General features: G+C 37.9%; 1 protein-coding gene across 6 annotated transcripts in view; it reads right to left on the bottom strand.

The window, feature by feature from the left end:
• ATF2 (activating transcription factor 2) overlaps nucleotides 1-21,582 on the bottom strand; it is a 43,722-nt gene extending 22,140 nt beyond the window's left edge. Inside the window, exons 1-12 of one of the 6 annotated variants that reach the window (XM_050976652.1) lie at nucleotides 21,496-21,556; nucleotides 17,729-17,759; nucleotides 14,245-14,354; nucleotides 12,815-12,860; nucleotides 12,313-12,387; nucleotides 11,642-11,711; nucleotides 10,041-10,137; nucleotides 8,240-8,358; nucleotides 7,053-7,181; nucleotides 3,103-3,281; nucleotides 2,672-2,786; nucleotides 2,407-2,493 (exon numbers count right to left, since the gene is read on the bottom strand). In XM_050976652.1, coding sequence (XP_050832609.1) covers nucleotides 2,407-2,493; nucleotides 2,672-2,786; nucleotides 3,103-3,281; nucleotides 7,053-7,181; nucleotides 8,240-8,358; nucleotides 10,041-10,137; nucleotides 11,642-11,689 — 774 coding nt within the window. In that variant the 5' untranslated portion in view covers nucleotides 11,690-11,711; nucleotides 12,313-12,387; nucleotides 12,815-12,860; ... (1 more) ...; nucleotides 17,729-17,759; nucleotides 21,496-21,556. Of the gene's footprint in view, nucleotides 1-2,406; nucleotides 2,494-2,671; nucleotides 2,787-3,102; nucleotides 3,282-7,052; nucleotides 7,182-8,239; nucleotides 8,359-10,040; nucleotides 10,138-11,641; nucleotides 11,712-12,312; nucleotides 12,388-12,814; nucleotides 12,861-14,244; nucleotides 14,355-17,728; nucleotides 17,760-20,976; nucleotides 21,119-21,215; nucleotides 21,389-21,495 lie in introns of those variants that run through there. The other 5 variants (XM_050976653.1, XM_030241918.2, XM_030241919.2 and 2 more) reach the window with 5 other exon arrangements.
• Between the last annotated feature and the right edge of the window lie 804 nt (nucleotides 21,583-22,386).

Raw genomic sequence — 22,386 nt, forward strand, 5'->3', positions numbered from 1 at the left:
AAAGGATGTCCTGGACTCCTTTAAGAAGTGAATTGGCCTCCCAACACGAAGCAGAAATGTGGCCATAACAGGTAAGGTTATGGCCACAGGGCAGGTTAAGGACACAGGGCAGGTTCCCAGAGTTCAGCTAACTTAACCACACCAATACATCCACAAATTGCAGTATACCATTAATATATGAAGCACAGAGTATTCATTTATTAAATTTCAGTGTATTAGCTTATTTTTCAACATTAAATGTGAACTATTAACAAAACTAAAATGAGCTGTAAACCTAAATACTGTCTTCAGTTGGCTTAACCAGGAACACAAGTGAAAAACAAACCTGCTTCGCAGACCTTCACAGAATTTAGTATGCAGCAAGCAAAATTATTTTTAAGAGAGACATGAAAGAAAGGGTTTGATATCACAAAGATTTGAATTTAAAAATTAAATTGAACTTTGCAGTTAATAAACCATCACATATCTGCCAACAATGCATCCCATGGCACAGTGAATTAGTCTTACTCTTGGAGGCTTTTCTACATAAACATTAAATTTCTCATTAAATTGCTTTTACTTTCAGGGGGATAAGAAATTAGGTTTTTTATTTTTGTGAATAGGCACTATATAAAAGTAAATGAGCATAAGAAATATACATAATTCTGATATTCCTGAATTCTGCTCATGCTTCATGTTAAGCAACAAGGAAAGGAAATACTGCAAATACTCTTTTTACAGTCTCACTTAAAAAAAAAGATAAGCAATCACTGAAGTGCATATATTAGCTAAATTGTAATGAGAAGGCTAATGAGACTGTTAAGTTTTAAGTCTAATGATCTTTGTTTTCCTTTGCATTTGAGTGATTGCTTCTTCCAATGTGAGATCAAAGTCTTCACCACACACATGTATTTCCTCTCCGCCTTTGAATCATTCTAAGAGAAAATCACTCAGTAATATGCTTAGAAACCTAATTTTTTGCCCATCTAAAAAAATTATTTGGAACCAGTTTCTCCTGGATTTCAAACACAATTCAGAGCATGAGTCTCCTGACTGTAAAACATGTTCAGTTTCTGAGAAAACAGTCCTTGCTTTCACTTGCTTTACATTCTTCTCTCCTGGATTTAAGGTAAATTAATTTTGTAAGAGCTGGTTACATTTAAGTATTTTCTGAGGTATTAAAAGATTCATTTCCTATTCCCAGGGAGACAAGGATGCACAAAATCAGACAGTCTTCCCTTATGTCCTCCTCTACACTATTTCCAAAGTCATTGTGCTCAGCAGAGCAGGGAAATGCAGGAAGACCTGACAGCATTAGGCAGTGTCAGTGCACCTCTCCACAGCAGTTTCAGTATTTGGTGAATGTGGTCTAGATGTGCTCACTCTACAGGAATCCCTTCACTCCAGAAAAACCAGACTCACTGTTTCTCATACTGTGGCTTGAAAAGAGAAAACTGGTAAGGAAAAAAGCCCACAAGTTTAGATCAAGAGAAATGAGATATCTAAGAATGTTGACGGAATCCTCCCACTTACCAACATCAATGCAGAAAAATATATTTTATCTAGCAGGTGTTCCTGATTCTCTTTTAGCACAAAGTAAGAGCTGAAGGAAGAGGAACACTATTTCACAGGATAGATACTGCTCATGGAGGCATCTTGTAAATATATCAACGGGTTAATTATTGTTGAATAATAGATCTTCTATTGCTTTAGAACAGTTGGAACAAACAAGACAGTAAAAAACAGAGAAGCAACTGCCTAATGCTGTATAAAATAATTCAATAAATTGATAAATTCAAACTACCACCCTAAATGGTCACTAATATTAAGTAAAAAGAACAACCCCCCCAATCAAAAAGTAAACCAATTTCTTGCTTTAGACATTTTCCAAATAATCGTCAACTCCCCCCAAAAACACCCAACACAACAGAAACAACCTCCACACAGAATAATTTCTTAACTACATAAGTACTACATATTTAATTGCAAAACTCTTGCCCAATAGATTATATTCAGTTGGGAGTCTGAAAACATTTTAAAAACCCATATTTTTCATAGTTTAAGAAATATCATTCTTTTGGGAGGAAACATTCTGCTTCTTTGAGAGAAATGTTCACATGCTACTAATCTTGTCTTTCTCTCAGCTAGCATTTCTGATCCTCTGATACAAAAAGAGAGAAGGAGTTTAGTTAGAAAATTTATTTAAAAGAATGACTAAAAATAAGATCAAAATGGCCATTAAGAACGGAACTAACACAGAGGCTGGAACTGTAAAATAAATGCAGCTGTTATTCTTCTGGTTTTATTAAATTTGTATTTGCAGAATTTAGACTAATAAAAGAAAACTAAAGCTGTTTTAAAAAGCAATAGAATGTAATTAATTTCTCAAGTTATTCTTCTTGAGGAATAATGGAGTTTTTCACTTACCAATTTAGCCTCAGACTGCACTGGCTGTGGGGAGGAAGGCCCTGGGATTCCTGGGATACTAGGCACCATGGTGACAGGTCTAACAAGCTGACCAGATAAAGTATAAAAATGAAGAAAACCTGAGTATGTTATCATAATAGAGAGCATTTGACAGCACTACCCTCTGAAGCCAAAACAGCTATCAAGGTGCTTAAAACTAAGTTCTATGCTGCACTTATGCAAATCTGCTCCACTTTCAAATTAATATAGCATCATGCTTACTTACTGGAACTGCAGCAGGGACATGCACATTAGAATTTGTGATAGATGCAGGAATAGCAACAGGCATGGTTTGTCCATTAGGAAGATGTAACAGCAGAGGAAAAGGACCTGGAACTGGACTGAAAAAGGAATGAACTATATAAAAGAAAACTTATCCAGAGGAGAGAACAAGTTTACACATTATTTTAAATTGGTTTGTTTCTTTACAGGTGTAATGTATAATTTATTTGGAGATCAAAATATGAACTTAGTGATGCGGAAAACATGGCATTACATCTCACATGTAGTGGAAGTCCAATGTTTCATGTGTAGTAAAGCACCACATTACACCAAAGCATCTCAAATTCATATATTAACTGCAGAAACAGTAACTGAAAGTAAACCAGATTTTCAAATTCTGCAAGAAAATGTGTTACTAAGATTTATGTAACTTACACTATTGGTCTGTTGGATGATGGAGCTTGGGTGATAACAGTACTAGAAGTTGGGGATGGTATTGCCTGCTGAATAATAACACTTGAGTCAGAACTCGTAAGCAGAACATTGGGAACCTGGAGCGAGGCTGGACGAACTATTGTAGATGTAGGCTGTGCAGTCTGCTGCAGTGACACTTCCTGAGGAAAAATAAAGCTTCATCAGTCTGTAAAATACAATTACAGACCACTAATTCCAACTGTTAAATGAATGCAGTTTGATGGAACAAATCAGAATTTCTGTAATATTATGCAAATAGAATCAGTTATACAATTAAAAACATTCAAAAACTCCCTCTGGATGAATCATTTAAACCACCAAAGTAAAACTGTTTTAACAACAGTGATTTTACTTTTATGACAAACCTGGCTCAATTTATTCTAAGGCTACTATTACTTCTTATTGCTTCTAATTCAGTTTTGATCAGATTTTAATTTTTTTCCCCAAGAAACCCATGGTACTACCAGCACCATCATGTTTACCCACATTCCGAATAAGAAAAATGTTTTATGATGTCCTTACGTACATTTCAGTTTCAGTCCACTGTTCTGGATTTAAACAAGAGAAACAAGACATTTATGGTTCAGTAAAAACATTAACAACAAAAAATTTTTTGACCCTTTTTCTGTAGCTCTCTATCTAGAGTGATAAGAGTGCTTGGAATGTTATCTTCAGAGCTCTGCAAAATATAAGCATATCCTGACAGAGAAAAAATTATTTGAGCAGAGAAATTAAACTTTCCTAGGTGCAAATAAAGAGTAGATAGAAATCCCTATAGTTCTTAGCTTAGCAACAAGGTAAAGCACACTTATCAATTGAATGCTATACCACTATTTGCTGTTTCTGAAAATCCAGAAAGGCCTTACTGTAACCAAAGCCTTCCTTCTCAGGAAACTCTTGATATTGCTAGACTTCAAATTTATGTTCAGACAGACTTGTTGCCAAGTTATTCTTTTGACAATGCCTACTGCAATCAACGATACATAAAATCACAATGATACATAAAATTCTTAAGACCAGCAAACTTTAGTTGCTCTGCTGGTAAACAGTAATCCAAAGAGAAATCTCTATATCTGTGTCACACAGACTGCACTGATTATTATTTTCTTTGAATGAAGCTTGAGTTTTCAAAATTCGTCCGCAAATCTTTAAGTAGTAAACTCTGAGCTCTCTAAGCAGATTGCTTGTCTTTGTATATATTAATGCACAAATGTGTGAGATCCTCTGAGCAATTCATAGAACTGCAAGCTTGCTGGCAAATTGTGGGCTTTACAAAAGAAAAAAACTTTAGATGATGAAATTTTCTCCCTCCAAAAGCTCACAGACTAGATTTGTCATCAGGGTTCACTAGTTCATTCATGCTCTTTCCCAAGGGACCTAGAACTATTCACAGTGAATCAGAGTTTTTGGAGAGTAACAGTGAGCTGTGCTGAAGAAAGTGAAATTGTTTTAGTATCAATCTGGGGCATAGTATTTGGCTGCACTTAGCACTACAGATGACCATTCAGTAAAAAGACAACTAGTACAGAATTGTGGAAACAAAGAAAAAGAAGTCCAATCATATTGTTAGGACAGGATTAAACACTTCTTTGCAAGTAAGGAATTTGGTATAACATCTTACAGCTCTTATTCAGGAGTCACAGGGAGAATACAAATGAGACTGAACTGCTTGCCTGTGGGAATTCAGAGCTCAGAACACCAGCTGAATGCTAGCATGAACAAGCTGCATTGCACTAATGAAGTATTAATTTTGTCTGGAATAAAATACATTGTAAATATATTCCCCTAAAGAACAATAGAACTGATTTTGCAATTATAAGATTAAGTGAAAGTGACCTTACCTTTACCTACCTTTCCTTACAGGACAGAAGCCCACCCAAAGGTACTACCCTTACTAAAAGGACTTCTCCAACTCTTCTAATTCCTATTCTTGAAACTAAAACCCACTGAATGGGAAATTACAGAACAGGACAGTTACTTGAAATGTTCTCAGATTTGCAAGTATTTCCTATCTAAAAGCAAATTTCATGCAATAACTTTCTAATGCTATCAAAAATACATAGAATTCTTTATATAGAAATGTAGATGGCCAGAACTAATACTGTATTTGACTATTACCGTAAGAAAACAACTGGTTTTAAAGTACTTAAATTATGCAGTTAGCTACTTGGCAACAACTAAGCAACTTTTAAAACTCTGTTGAGGGTTGCCCTTTTAAAGTCCTGTTAATAAACAACTATAATGTTTGAAAGCTCTTACTACTTTAATGCTTAAAGACTTTATACACTTCTAGTGATATCTTGGTCTATTCAAAGCAAAGTACTTACTCTTACTGAGCCTAACAGAACTCATGGAGCTCTCACAAAACTAGGAAAATAATTAAGCATACTTTTTTTGAGAGTCTCCAAGGAATTATTTTGACATATACAAGGACAATTAGAACTGGCTTGCACATACATAAATAGGCTGTAATCATTTAAGACTACTAAAATATATGCAGCCAACAAAATGGTTACAGTTAAAACCATCTATGCCCTGAAAAAAAAACCTTCTCTCCTTCAATACATCTTCAAAAGGAGAACACAAAAATCTAACTGAACAACACTCTGCTCACATTTCTCAATGTCTGCAGGTCACGTTGAGCTGTACACTCCAAGCAGCACCCTCAGCCTTGCTCAGCTTGTCTCTACAATCAGACATGAGAATGGCATTGAGCAGCAGCACTGTCACAGTGACACACCGAAGTTGCATCACTGAGACAAGTTTATAAATACTGCTAAGCATTGAGATAGAATTTTCACTTGTAATGATGCTAATAGATACTGACCCATGAGTGTATGAAGATAATATTACTATCTTCTGCCAAAGTTAGGTTACTGGGAATAAGTATTTGCAGCAAAAAAATAAACTAACCTCTGAAATAAAGACTAAAGATTTGAACTATGATTCACTTAATCCAAGCAGCTCTTTACATATAGTCCTTTAAAATGCTTTTACTATTTTTGAGACTGCAGGATTGCCTTGATTAACCATGATTACTCATCCTTGCTAACTAATGAAACTTAAACTTAGGACAAATCTGAATTAAAATTCTTTACAACTTCTGTCGCACACTTAGTTTCCCTTTTGCAGTGTAAGAGTTGAAACACAGGCTCAGACTGGATCCAAAGAAAAGCATTCTGCCCACAGGAACAACCTGGTACTGAAGCAGGTGGCACTGAGGCTGTGCAGCCTCTCTCTCAGAGAGGTTTCAAAACCAGACTGTGCAAAGTGCTCAGTAACTTGGTCTGATCTCAGGAGCTGCCCCAGCCTTGAGCAGGATGTTGGGCCAGGAAATCCGGCAGTCCCTTCCAACCTGAATTACCTGGGACCTGAAAAAGTCCTGCTGATTCCTGGGAGTGAGGCACCTAAGCCCCTCATACACACACTGCCTGCTGAAGAGGAACATAAAAACAGACTAGAGCAATCTCTATGCTTTATTATGGTCTGCTCCTAATGTTTGTATTTACTGAAGACTAGAAATAATTAATTCACTAATTTTGCTTCATTTTCTGTACTTCAAGAGAACTCCACAAGATGAAAACACTGCAAGTCACATATTGAAGTGATCACTACTTATGATGATGCATAAACAAGAAAAAAGAGCCCTTCTAGTCTTTTGTAAGATAGCATAAATCTTAAATTTTATTTCTTTTCTGGCTTAACTGAATGGCCAGCTTTACTGGAAGCAATTATCCTAGCAAGCAAAGCTAACTGAAGAAATGAACAAGCTACCTATATATATCCACTGGAACGTGGCAAAGGAAAACTCTCTTTCAACGACAGCGTGGCTATCACCATATACAATAAATTTACAGATCATCAGAAAGTTGAAAAATAAATTCCAAAAAGAGAAAAATAAAGGTTCTGACCTTTTCATCATTGGTGGTAGACTCTGGATGAGGTAAAGGACTATCTTGATGAGTTGTCTCTACAACTGAAGGTTCTTCAATTTTATTTCTTATAATTGGTGTTGCAAGAGGGGACAGATCTAGAGGCATCTATGAGCAACAATGTAAAACAAAATTAGGCAATGTTTAAAAAACCATAACTGAGAGAGAAAATATAAATAACTGAAGAGAAATATCAGGCCATTACAAGACAGAGGTGCTGATGTTTGAAAGGTCTTGATTCAGATGCATTACCAGTCAAGGCTATTTTACCAGCACCTACATGAACAAAAACCTTCAGTAACACAAACATCTTTCAACAACAATGTCAGACTAAGTATTTTCTTCTTGAGAATTAAAAACACTCCTAAAGTTTTCTATTTCCAAGGGTCATAAGAAAATTGCAGCTGCAGAAAGACTGTGTTACAGTTAAAAAATTACAGCTAAATTAAGGTATTATCCTTCTGTATATTATTATATCTTGTGCTACAAAGCACAAAAGTCTAACCACATTTCCAAATTGAGAAAGTTAGTATAGACTAATTTCAAGCTAATTGCAGCTAATAATTATTGAAAAAGCAAATTTTGTATTACTACATGGGTAAAATTCACCAGGACATCTAAAATGCCTTAAAGAAATTGAGCTACAAAAGTACTTAAAACAATACTATAGATTTGAAAGCCTATATTCCTGTCTAGTCTGCTATCCAAATACTTTTAGAAGAAATTTCCCCCAAAGAAGTTTTTCCAAATGCTTTTTTTTCAATTAAATTCCCAGTCAAAGTGATCCATGTTCACATACTATTGTTTTCATGTGTGGTTTTTTTTCTGCTAAAAACTTTACTTTTCAGACTCCTTTTTTGCTTGTTCAGGACCTCAGGAAATTTCAAGCAAAACCAGTGGTTAACTTCAACAGATATAGATTAGATACTTACATGATTAGGACAAGGTGTCCCATTATCAATGCTAAATATGAAAAATTAATCCAGCAAACTAAACTTTGGAAGAGTAATCATAGATTTGTATTCCTTACATATAACACATATAAGCAGCTAACATGATTATCGGTATAGTTTAGAAGGCAATATATAAATCCAAAGTTTGGCAGTGGAATTTCTGATATTAAAAAAAGTGGAAGCTCTGAGGAAAAAAAAATGTTTTGAACATACTTTCTTAATGTCATCTTCAGAAGCCTTTTTAAACTCATTTTCAAAAGGACTTGCTAATTCATTGAATAAGCCCACTTCTTCACAGTTCTTCAAGAATCGAGTTGGTGTTGGTGTCTGATCTGAAAAGAAGCGCATAAAACCCCCACAACTTTATTTTTACAATACCATTTATGAGCCTACTTGTCCTAAATAATTTTCAGAATATAAACAAACAGAAAGAGGGGAGGAGGTGGCTGGGATCCCTCGGGCTGAATTCTGCCCTGCAGGGAGACAGCTGGCAGGCAAACTCCACCTGCTGGAGACAAGCACCCAGAGCCTGCAAACCACCCTGTGGATCTAGCAGGGAACCACAGCATTTCTTTTGTGGCCATGAACCACAGGGAGCTATTCTCAAGTGCACAGCAGAACACTTCAATGAGCAAGCAGACTCTAGCTGCAAACAGAGATAAGGACTACATGAAGGCTTTCAATTAGAAAACAAATGAGAGAAGTGCACAGCTCAAAGCCAGTTTGCTTCCTTTCCTAATTTGACAACATTAGTGGTTACTTCCAAGTGCAAGAACTTCTAAAGGAAAGTGTGACTGTGCCCAAGATTGTATTGACTCCTAAGATGCCTCTGGATCAAGCTGGAACCATAAGACTTCTAGCATCTGGGTGACTATCCCATGAAGTAGTTTCAAAAACATCTTTATATAAAGCCCCTGTCAGTATATAAATTTGTCTTATTTCACTGTTATTATCAGGTCAAAATTAACTACACTTGCCACGAAGTTACTTGCATTTAAAATACTGTGAAGTGGCATGACTGTGTGGACTTATTAAGCCTGATGTCTTCAACAATTCCTACACTGGAATGTGGCTGCACAGAGACGCTCCCATAGTTTCATTTTTAAACACCTGATTACTTGGAAGGTCCTTTTTATTGTGGTCTAATTGACAAGGAGCACATCCAGAATTTTAAAATTTTTAACCGCTAGTTTAGGAGCAATACTTTTTTAATCTGCTCATTGTAACAGATTAGCAATGTACAAGAAAAAAAAAAAAAAAACAAAACAGAAAATGTCTGAAAGTCTTTCTGAACTTCATTTAGGCTGCTCCACCACTGAAAAAACCCCAGACTGACTGTAACTTCAGCATAGTTAGCACATGCTAAGTATGCACATGCTATCATTCAAAAATTCTCAAATGTATAATGCAGTCAATCACCCATTGCTGATTACTTCTGATCCTGGACAAAACTTGTAATTACTAAGGGAATAACATGAATTCAGAGGTAGAAATAAAGTATTTTGAATTTAAGCCAAAATGAAAACAAAAGATTTGATCTTTCTTTTACTATCCCATTGGAAGAATAATCACTGATTCATTCTTCTAATATCACCATGATATGTAAAAGATGCTACATATATTAAAATTTAAGAGACAAGTAATATCAATGAATAATTAAAACTGAAATACAGTTTAATTTAGTTACAGATCTTCTTCGGAGTAGTCTTTATTAGCATGCTTTTATTAAATTCTTATATAATAAAATCAATTATATACATATTGATAATTTTGAAATATTTGGATTATATATCAGATATGAATTAAAGTAACTTATGGAGAATAATACTGGCTTCAAATTCTGACATGCATTATGTAAGAAAACACTGCCTAAGCACACACTCTAGACAAGTTTAGTGCAGAAAAAGCATCACATTCTCTTAATGTGAATCTATGCATTATGTACAGAAAATGCATAAAGCACAAGCCCAGTCCAGCAGAAAAGTGAACAAACTTAATACAAGTATATACTTACCAGCCACAATGACACTGTCATTACGAGCTGGCCCAAATTTCAGTGTCATCTCATGTTTGTGTTTATGGACAGCCAAATGATCCTCATTGGTAAAACGCTGCAGCAGGAAGTTTTAAGAAACAGTTGTAATTGGGAGACTGAACACAACAAATGCCAGTCCACAGAAAGCAGTTTTTACAACATGTAAAACTACCGTTACTGTGTTAAAATACAACCTTCTAAGGCAGATATATCTTGTTCCTTGGTCAACAGTACCAAGCAAGAAATATTATAAAACTCAAATTATGCTCATAGTAACTAAATATACCAGGGAAATTGCAGTATAAGTACATGCATTCATCAAAAGCCCAAGATAACATTTCAGAGTGCTGCAGCCTCCATCAACCATCAGCAAACAGCCATTTGCTGTATTAATGGATCTTGACAATGTCTAGTAATTGATCACCACTACTTGATTACTGCATTGTGTGTATTACCACATTAATGAGAATTGATCTGTAATCACAAACTTCACTGCATTTAACAGCGTAAAGATAAAATAAAATACTATAGCTCCTGCCCCTGACAATTTACTACATAAAACAAGAGGCAGGTAGAATAGGTAACACTAGAACAATGCCAGACAACTGAAATGCTGTGAATTAACTAAACCTTACCAGCATTTTAAACACCTCTCAGGTTTGCTCATTTCATGTATACTGTCCCCAATACTTGGGGTATGTGTAATAAAAAAAGCAGTAAGCAGACAAACTAAGTGCTGTAAAAGATATATTCTTACTTTCACTATTTGTTTATTTTTCACTAATTTGCTATGCATCTGTAATTGTGGGTGAAGTTAGTGTTTCAATTGACATAATCTAAGAAAATGTTTCCCAAGATACAGCTTTCCTAAAAAGAACACATTTTACACAAAACATTGAAATTCTTAATTTTCTTTGTGAATATTTGAGCTCCAATTTACGTTTCTGGTTATGTCTCACTAATTTAAGTCACTCCACATATAAGAGATGCATGCTAAGAATCACTTTTCAGGAACTAACTTATAAACTGAATTCACCTCAGAGTACAGTAATTCAGAATGTTTCCATGAGAAAGGACATGTGCATGTGGAACTGTGAGGGAAATTATAAATACAAGATCACTGTAAGACAGGGTGAAACAAGCAAGGGACTTTTTTTTTTCCTTAGAACTTTACTGCCCAGAGTTCATCATGCCCAGCTCTCCATAACTCTTGCACCCTATCTCTGCATAAAGCATAAATGACAAATTTCTGCATTCTATCATGCTAAGAGACTTAAGTCTGTCTTTCTGTCCTCACTAGGAGGTGGAGCAGCCCTTCCAGAGGGAAGATGATGTCCAGGCCTGACTCCCTCTCTCTGTTCTCCAGCATGAAGCCGGCATCTGGGACATGAACTTCTCTCTTCACCTTCCCTGGAATCACGGGCTGGTGTAGACCCACATGCTATAAATTCTTGCTTTTCAGCAAAACATAAATACTTAGTAGCGATTATCATAAGTCCCTTTTCTTCAATCTCTAAAAATACATTTCACTGTTTTACTTTTATTTGAACAATGCCAATAACTCCAGTTCAGACCATTACCTGGCCACATCCAGGGGCAGTACATAAAAAGGGTTTGTCATCACTCATATTCCACAGGTCGTTGTGCTACCTGTATTAAAATTAGAATGTAACAAATTTTAAAATAATGCAACAAATTATCAATACATCAACAAGCAATTTTAATATTCTATGGGCAAGAATTACTGCCTTCTGACTATAGTAATATTCTAAATACCCATGATTCAGAGAACGGATTTCAAGCTGACAGGAAGCTACAGAAAATCCACCTCAGCAGTTTCTGAATGTACACCTCAAGCAGAAATCCACATGTAACATGACTAACTGCAAAAAGTATCTGACAACACAGTAAGAACAACTTGTCACTAAAATCAAATACATTGTAATAATGATCCAATTCTCAGTTAAAAAGAGATCAAAGCAGCAGACAACAGGATGCAGTCAAGGTTCTGGTGCCAACATATGAAGAACTAGTGTTCATTCCTCAGCCTTTTCACAACCCTTATTTAAAGTTCAAAAGTTGGCACATAGCCCTTTGTGTAAACTGTTATTAATTTAATTACAAAAACACGTATTTTAGTAATGTTTCATCTACTTAATTACTGACAGGCTAAAATACTTTAAAAAGAAGTAAGGTATTAGTGATATTTGGTGCTATTTTGCATACTCGCCCCACATACTAATACACATACCTGCCAGATTTCACATATAAACCTGTTTCATAGGGCAAGCTATCATATCCTCCTTTTCATGGCAATGAACTGTAACTAAAAGAAGATATTTATTACTATGCATGCTAAAAATATTAACAATGAATGATAAAATGTCCACTATTCACCCATGAAACACAACAGCTTTTCAAATAAATAGTTTACTTCAATACATCTTCTAATCAGTTGCGCTTTGCCTTAGTGGAAATACATTCATCTTTAAATTAGTATTTGTATGGAGAACTAACAGTGTTAGTTCTGAATACTATTTAGACTGATGAAGCAAATAAAGATGAATAAAGATGTTTTTATGAATAAAGATCATAGGCAGAATAAACCCATGTCATCTCCTGCATACTGGTTATGTAAAGTTGAAAGAATTCTCAAGCTAACCATCCTAAGAATGTAAACTTCTGGTACACATCTGGGCACTAGATACAAGACATAGCAAGTAAGCATAAGCAAATAATTTCAGACTTATTACCTCAGAGATCTGTAGGGAATACAGTATCTGATCCTTCTGGATGTACCTGTACAGTAAAAAAAAAACACTGTGTAGAGACTTTTTTGGATATTCCTTCAAAGAGGAGAAGATCCCCGTGTCCTTGGTAATGTTCACCCAACAGCAAAGAAAGAAAAACATGGCATGCAGGAGATTCTAAACTGTCACTGCTAAATATACATGTTTCAAGGAATGGGGATACTGACCTGAGATCAGAAGCCAAGAGAAATGAATGGCTGCCAGAAACTTCAGTCTTTGGCACTGACAGCTCAGGGAAACATTTACATCCCAAAGAAAGGATGCCAAAGCAAATCAGAGATGAAGACTGAAGACTGTTCCACTGTCTGCAAAGAGTTCATAACCTGTCTCAAGTTTCTGAAGGAATTAAGTATTTAACTGTTCAAACTGTGAACTTGGTACTTTCACTAATAAGGAATATTAACAAAATTAAGGGCAAGTCTGAATACTCATGACTAAGGCTTCAGGGTAAGAAAAAGTGTCCTTATCCATGACACTTTAGGAGTATATCCTTACAACATGTGGAACTTCAACAGTTAACAGCGATCCCAGTATTCTTCAGCCATGCAACAATCTCATTTCTTCAAATGCAGGCTCAAACTAACAGAGTTAGTCTTGTTTCGATCTCAAGAGGAATTTGTTTTTCTGAACCTGTCACCACAGGTCACTGTACACCTATTTAATGGCTACATATGCCACCATATGCCAATACAGACATATGGATGAGTATTATGAATAGACAAGTAATACCCGTATCAAAAACATCTAATGGTGGAAGAAACTTTTGATTAACTGAAGTGCATGGAGGACATTTTTTCCACTCTGTTACTATGTCTTGTTGTCAGTCTCTGAGAGATGCAGTTTCGGCCACAAAATCAGCTCCCTCCATGCTGTCAGTATTTTTTGTAGGTGAGAAGATGCAAATTTTTTAGGTCTGTTCATTTTCTCTTTTCAAGGAATATTACCAAATCTTGTATTTGCATCTGAAATTCTTATCTGGTTCTATGTCTTAGTTTGTGAAGCCTGTGAATTCTGAATGCCTGATATAAAAGTAAAACATCAATCCTTGTGAAAAAGAAAAACAGCACCATCCTTCTGGCAAACTTACTGGAAAAAAGTTGGAGATAAATTAATTTCCTCATCTTTGTAACATTATTTGACTGCGGGCCACATGGAATTTTGTGAGGTAATCCCTTGTAAAGAAATTCTGGATAACATCTGAGGAAAAAAAATTATGCTGAAGTACTGAGATTTTTGCACCTAAAAGAAGTTCACTTGCATTCTAAGCAAGACTTTGGACATTTTAAATCTAAAGAGAAACTGGATCTGACAGGATGGGAAAACAAAGGGCTCACATTCGTTAGCGCAGCCAAATTGGTAAGAATTGTATTTACCTGTTACAAAGACTTGCAAGGCTTGCACTTAGAACAAAATAACTCCATGCAACAGTGGAGGCTGAGGGGCAGCTGCCTGTCAAGCAGCTTTGGGGCAGAACCTGTAACTCCTGGTGGACAACAAACCCAACACGATTCAGTATCATGTCACTTGCAGCACTGAAAGACAAGAGGCTACTGGGATGAATTATCAGAGGCACAGCAATGAGATGAAGGGAAGTGATTACTGTCCTTTATCTGGCACTCTAAGACTACAGCTGAAGTGCCAAATCCAGAGTTGAGCCCCTCAAGACAGCTGATGATTTGGAGAGAAAACATCTGGGGCCCCATCAAAACAGTAAGGAGGCTGGACTATTACATAAAAAGAGGAAGCAAAGTTGGTTCAGAATGGAGAAGGAGCACTAAGGATGTGCTTGCTGTCATAAACTATCTAATGTATTGACAAAGAAAAGTCAGATCCAAACTTTGAGTATAATAAAAGGATTGAGACACAACATTCATGACACACACCAAGAAAGTTAGGAGCAAGAGTAGAGGAAGAGGAAAACACAGCATTAAAAAAAAAAAAAAAACACAACACTGGAACAGGCTGTCAAGCAGGGCTGTGGAATCTCAGCCTTGCAGAAATTCAAAATCTGACTGGATAAAATTCTGTGCAATCCAAGATAACTCTGAAATTTACAGCATACCATAAAGATATCACAGCAAGGAACAGAGGTGAACAATTGCAATGAACAATCCAAATTTGAGTAATGTTCTGACATCTTTAGAAGACTCTGAGTGGTAGAAAACCTGTTCATGCTACAAAATACACAGAAACCTCATCTTCTGCATCCTCTTTTCCTTCTGTATTGCATGTTGCCTGACAGGCATAAAAAAGCTAACACAGAGAAGGCAAATTTTCAGGAAAAAATGTTGGTAATTGCCACTCTAATTTCAAAGGAGTCTCTCCGTGTTGTAGACTGACTGCTCAAAGTGACAACATCACAGTAAGAAAGAACATTTAGAAAATACCCTTCCCCTGAAAACCAAAATAGCAACTTTGATGCCTTCTTGACAAAAATGCTACTCACCCAGCCAAATGAGAAATATAATACATGAAGTGATAACCCTGTCCCTAGAGGGGAATTAGAGTCACCCTGGACTGTTACCTAGGCAACAGCTAACACCTTGTCCCAGAGAAAAAAGACAGTTCCTGCAGGAATCCAATATGAATGTGAAACTCCAGCCTTAACTCATCTCTTCAGATAAAATGAACATCCAGTGAAATGATTCTTACTACAGTCAACTGAACCACAACTTCCTTCGGTAAGCTTCAATCTCTACTTTCCTTTCAGCTAGCATAAAGAAATCCATATGCAGAACTCCAGTCACACAGTAACAGCATCAGAGCTAAACACAAGAAAAACTTGAAATAATCTTTAAAGTATAATCACCTTCAGTACTAAAACCACACTAATAATCTCAGTTTTTTGGAATTTGCTCTGTGCTTTCAACATGGAAGTAAAATACACTCACATCATGCCTACTTTAAATGTAGCAAGCCTCTTTCATGATGTTTGGAATGTAAACAGTACAGTAAACTATATAAATAAGTATATATCCACCTTTAAAATATATCTAATATGGAGAAATAAAAAAGAGTTTCCAAATAATTCACAAATATATAAGGCAATGTGCTTATTTAAAAAATAAAAGTGTCTCCATAAAATGTCACTTTAATATGTATCTAAATGTGCTACAAAAATAGCTTCAACAATTATCTGCATATTTCCATAAGATTTTAATTAAACACCTTGGGTACACTTGGTGGAAACTATTACTACATAGTCTGAGGCTTGCTTCCAAAACCTTTCAGAAGACAATCCCACAAAGAATAGAAGCCTACACTGATTTAAGCCATGTCTTGTTGGCTTATTTAGGTGGTAAAGATTCTTCTGATTTCTCTTAATTGCCTACATACAGGAGCATGGAAAATACAAGTGATACTTTGTTTCAAAATGTTTCTACTGAACATTTAAGCAGCTGTTTAAAATGTATATGTATCAATAGTCCTTGCAAAAACTTTAAATTTGCTAAGAAAACAAATTCTTCATGTGTACCTACTAAAGACTGCCCAGACTTGCAGCTAAAGCCTCTACTTGACCTGTAGAAAGCAAGGTGTGTGTGAAAAGACATCCATGCACAGAGCTGCTCACAGGCTGTGCACTCCTACCCTGCGATTCATTATTTTAAGCACTGTAGCAATACAGAGGCTGCCCTCCTGTAACATCAGGGCTGACACAAACTGCACAGAAGAAAACTACCAGAACTGAGCACAGAAAATACAGCTATGAACACACATAACCCCACAAACAAACCAAAACTGTAAAACTTTTGAAGGACAGCATTCTTCTTCTGGCCAACATGCAGGAAGAGAGGCATATTTTCACAAGTGTGTCACCCTCGTAAACTGGACAGTCCACAGAGGACAATCTGTCAGTCTGCAGCTACAGCAGTAGCTGATTTATCTCCTACTGCTTATGTGAGAAGCACACCCAAGCCCTGCAGCTACACTGACCACTTGCACGAGGCTCCAACCCACGAAACATCTGTACACTGTGGTTTGAAAAAGATGAGCTGGACAAAAACTGTATCAGGCCATTGAGATGAGCCAGAGTTACAGAAGCCCATCAGCATTTGGTCTGCTCTGAGTCCAAACACTGCCAAGTGCTTATGTTACAGCACCACTGATGCCTTTTCCTACGGATGTTAGCATTTCCTCAAGACCAGCCATGTCTAAGCAACATTTCCTTTTATTCATTACATTGGATCTGGGATTGTGCCCCCTTTTACTGCAAGAGACAAAGCCTTACTGTATAGACAATTATTAACTCTTACTCAACTTCTCTGTGGATCTCATCATAGTGTGTAACTACTTTAGGTAATGTAAGACTTTAAAGCTTCATTTTATAATAGGAAACTGAAGCATAAAAGAACCAGGTCAAAATTTTTACCTTTTATCAACTTTTAAGAGTTTTACTTAAGAGTATATACTTATTCAAGGTAAAATGAATGGAACATATTTGCTTCAGTAAAGAGCAACATTCTCTTAATGGTTACCTGGAGAGCTGAATTTAGTGTTTTGCTTAGCTCCTGCCAAGGTGTCTTTAGATGGGGGGAAGGTAGCTATTTTTATTTTCTAAATTTAAACACTTCATGATTAAGAGATGGCTTTTTCATGCAACCAAACAAATAATAACCAAAATCAAAATGAACACTGTCTTTACACTTTCAACACTTACATACAGCATTCACATCAAGAATTTTAATCACCTCCCACATTTAAAGAGTCTATCTTTATTTCCACAAATTTCTACACATGTAGATTTGCAAGTTGTGATTTCAGTAAAAATCAGAAGTTAGTAGGTAGAATACACCACTTAAGAAGGGACATACATTTGAAGAAAGTAATTTTTATTTTAAAAGAAAGTGCTCTACTTACCTAGAGGGACTGGGGCTATATTTTCTGTTTCCTATGAAGGAAAAGAAGAAAGGTGAAGCAAAACCAGTGTAATTAATACTTGACCATTTCAGGGCACTTCCAGAAGTGATTGACTGTATTTGTGCAATACTGTCGAATTTGACAGTCCTAAAAAATAAAACTGAACAATGAAGGAAATGGAGGAGATACAACCTGAAAATTTAAAACATTCCTCCTCATAATGAAAGTGGGATTGGCAGAAAGTAACCTTGTAGATCCTGCAAGAAAAATAAACCCTAATCCAGAATAGTTAAAGTTCATAAATACCAATGGCTGGCAAACAGAAAAACAGGAGCTCCCTCCTCACATTACACTGCTAGCACAAGGCTCAACTTTTTCCTTTTAAAAAGTCAAATGTTAGGCACTTTTTTCTGATATTAGTAGTTAACTGCTAATATCTGATATCTAAAGTTAACTCCACGCCTTCCACCATTTGTCTAAATTCTATAAAGGACAGCACATCTGGACAAGAAGAAAAGATGATGGACTTGAAGACAAAAGAAAGGATGATCAACCTAACAAGTTCCAGTAAGAACAAGCCAGCCAGTTGGACAGCCAGTTGTATAGTCACATACACAGAAACAAAGCAATTTAACTCCTTCAGCTGCAGGAGTGGTTTCCTCAAGAAGATACAGAGAGCAAACAGAGAGCACTAATGGCATAAAGGAAGGTCCTTAGCCTTAATATCTCCTGCTGGCTGAACATGGTGGCTTCTAGCAAACAGAGAGCACTAATGGCATAAAGGAAGGTCCTTAGCCTTAATATCTCCTGCTGGCTGAACATGGTGGCTTCTAATTCAACTCCCTGGCTGAAGTATTTTTCAGGGACACCCCTGATCTTTAACTTACTAAAAATTCAGGCTCTGTGAATACAGCTCCTGTAGATACACAAAATGTCAATGAACCTCATAAAAGAAATATAGAGGGGTTAATATTCCTCCCGTCTTCTCACAATTTGCTTACAGAGATATTAGGGCTTGCTTTCCCCAGTTCATTTATCCAGGTTTGAACATCTTCAACCTAATAAACATTACAAATCCAACCTCACTTTTCTACACTTGTTTCAACAAAACTTAAAAACCAAGCTTACCAAAAAGTTGTTTGCTTTTCACATTTTCTTAGATTGCATCCCTGAAGTCTAAAATTAAATTAATTAATTAATTTTTAGAATTTAATTCTAAAAATCTTTAAATATATTAAATATCTCACTACAGGATTCCTCTTGCTCATTAAAACAGAATGATCTCTTTATTTTCTATAAGCATTTATATAAATGACCACTGGATTTACCTAGGAAGGAAACATAATATATTGCCTGGAATGCCTTGCTTAAGCAAAACTCTTATCTGAAGTGAAGCTAATGGAAAAGTTCTTAGGCTTAACTGAAGCTGACACTGAACAAAGCTGAAAACAGTACAGCATAAATGTGAAAAAAAAGCATTTACTGCATAATTATTAAATATTGACTAATATTTTTGCAACTAACTATATCCAAAGCCTCCTTAGAGTGCATATTATATGTTAAACAAGTACAGTTCAATTATGCAGAACAATGGTAACTCAAAATCTATTCAATATTAAAAAATGAGTTAAAAGTATTGAATCACATTTGCTCCTTTGAAAATAGAAAATGCATAATTTTTATACAGACATTCAAGACTATGTCAAGAAACCATTAAGAATGTTGATACTATAAATAACTTTGAGTTAGGACATCTTCACGGAGGTAAAAATGTAAATTTGTAAGTTTAAGTTAATTAAGAATAGAAGAAAGAAAAGCTGATGACAGAAAAGGAATTTTGAGCACTAGGCCCATTCAAAATGTAATGAAACAAGAATGAAAATAATACTATAGTTCATGCTGTTCAACAAGGTCACAAAAGGAAAGCAGCATGAAAAGCAAGATTACTAATAAAAGTACGTATGATGAAATTTAAGATCTGAAAGTATCTTACATTAGATACTGCATAGTCTAGAAGTTTCTGGAAAAAGACCTACCAAACATATTCATGTCTCTAGAATTCAAGTCAGGGTAGAAATATCAACTACATTGTAAAGAAGATCAAAAGCTCAACTACTTGATTAAGCATTAGCATACAATGTCAGTATTGAAACATAAAATCCTAATGGATTTTTAAAAGAGCTGCTTCACTCTATGTACACATCAAGGTCTCGTTATGTGACAATTCTTTTGAGGCACTATATAACAACCAGTCCCTGACAAAATTATTGTTTAGTCTTTTAACAAGACTTGATTCAGGACTGCATAATTATAAACACTTCAGAGTTAATTCAAGTGAATGCCAAACTGGACTACAGTTTGTCCCTCTGAAATGAGGTCCATTAACAGACAGCAACCTGTTTCAGTGGATGGCTGAAGTAATTCCACCTGAAGCACCTGCAGAAGACCAGAACCACAAGGACTGCCCTGATGCTATCAGCTCGTGCTGAATTTAACATCTAACCAGAACTAGCAGTCTTATGACCCACACTGCAAAACATTTATTTTTATTACCTCTCACCCGGCTTTACGCTCAGCAAGAAATGCAGACGTGACTTTCACTTTCATGAGTAAAATATGTCAAACAGAAAACAAAACCACTGTTTTAAAAGGTGGGAAATAAAATACATTTCAGCCATGTTTGTGGTCACTTTTTGGAAAGTAGGGGATGATTCAGAATGTTCAGATTATTCAAATTTCTCATTTCAGCACAAGAAAACAGGTGACAGTATCACTAGTGGAAAATGAACACCTCTGGGAGAAAGCAACAGAACGAAAAGCAAGTGAGGGACATAGAGTGCATGAACAGGCCATATAAACACACTAATGGATCTCCCTCCAAAAACAGGGATGCAAAACCGCTGTAGAATGAGTAAGACTGCAGAAGCAACATGGCAGCACACATTTCCCCTAACTCTAAACATGACGTTACGTCTTGAAATAAAACATTTGTGGCTCAAACACTGTGCAGCTATCACTAATTGAGGGTCGGTGGCATGTTTTTTTCACGTGAAAGCTTCAGAGACCTTTTATTTGACAACTCGAGAGGCACTACGCACAATAACAGGCAAAGTCAACGAGGCAACTGGTCCAGGAGGTTCAGCTCCACGGCCAGACACCGGCAGGCCAACACCTGGTGCATTAGAGCCGTTCTTATCTCCCCGCCCGGCATCCCCCACACCCGCACCCTTCTCCGCACCGGCACGGACCAAGTTCTCCTTCAGAGCCGAAGATGGATGCAGTCGGAGGCATCCCTGGAGCAGAGGCGAGGCGGAAAGGCGAGGCCCGGCTGCCCCCTCCTCCCGCTCTCCACGCCGCGGGCCGGGCCCGGGGCGGCTGCCGGCGATGCCCCCGCGGGGCACCCGCTCCCGGACGCGCCGCAGCCACTGTCACCCACCCACCCGCTCGCCTCGCCGCCCCGCGTGCTGGGCCGCCCGCCAGGCCCTACCTCCGGGCGGGTACCGGTGTCCGCGGCGCCGGCCGGGCCGCCCCGCCCCGCTCTAGGGGCGGCGGGAGCCGCAGGCCGCGCTGGGGGAGGGGGCTGCCGCGGAGAGGAGCGGCGGCGCCATGTTACTGCCTCCCGGGCATCCCCCGCCCACTGCCGCGCCGTGCCGTGCCGCTCCCGCCCCGCCGCCCCAGCCCCCGCCCGCCCGGCGCCGCCGCAGCGCGGAGGGAGGAGGAGTCGCCGCGCCGGGCCGAGCCGGGCCGGGCCGTGTTTACAAACTCACCCGGAACGCGGCCGGACCGCACATTAAAGGCCGGGTCCCCCGCGGGCTTCCGTCACCTCTCGCGAGAGCCGCGCTGACACCTCCGCGGGGCGGGGCGGGGCGGTCACGCGGCGCGGGGGCGGGGCCGGGGCCGGTTCCCGCTCCCCACAGCGACCCCGGCCGGGCCCCGGCATGGCCGCCCTCGGTACGGCGGGCACCGCTCGCGTGCTGCGGCAGGATTGGTGCGGCCGTGGCAGAAGGGAGATCAGCATGAAGTGCCCGTCCTCTGCGGCGGGATCTGCAGGAGGGCCGGCAGCTGAGCACAGCAGGCACCACGTAGTGAATAAACCACTGCAAGGCTTCGCTCAGCGTCAAGTCTTCATGTGCCTGTCACATCCAACTTCTGGAATAATCCGCGCTCCAAAGCCCTGGACTGGCGAGATTCCCCTCACCACATCCACTGTCAGGGCAGGAGCGAGGTGTGTGCCTGAAGCCATGGGTGTGCTAAACATTCACCTTGGTTAATGTATCAAAAAATGCTGCAGCACTGTAGAATAATGGCAAATGCCTGTATTTTACACAGGAGGAACTAAAAGAATTTCGGATTCGTTAAAGAAGCATAACCCTATATGGCAACACAGTGTGTTGCCAAGCTAGTGTGTACTCTGAATCACACATGGGGCTTTAATTCTGTGCATGTGCATCATCTGATCTTGCTCTGAGACTGATCTGAGAGTGCAAGGCCGTAACAATAAAGTGCTTCTAAAAAAAGTAGTATCAGTTCCAGTAAGATACATTTTGGCTGAGTTTCTCTGAAACTCAGGATAGAAAACGCTGCACTAAAGAACACTGTTTACTTAAAGGTGGAATTATTCTTTAAAGTAGCATGTTGCAAGAACTCAATTGTACATG

The sequence above is a fragment of the Serinus canaria genome, chromosome 7 (genome assembly GCF_022539315.1).
Source record: "Serinus canaria isolate serCan28SL12 chromosome 7, serCan2020, whole genome shotgun sequence".
Taxonomy (NCBI): Eukaryota; Metazoa; Chordata; class Aves; order Passeriformes; family Fringillidae; genus Serinus; species Serinus canaria.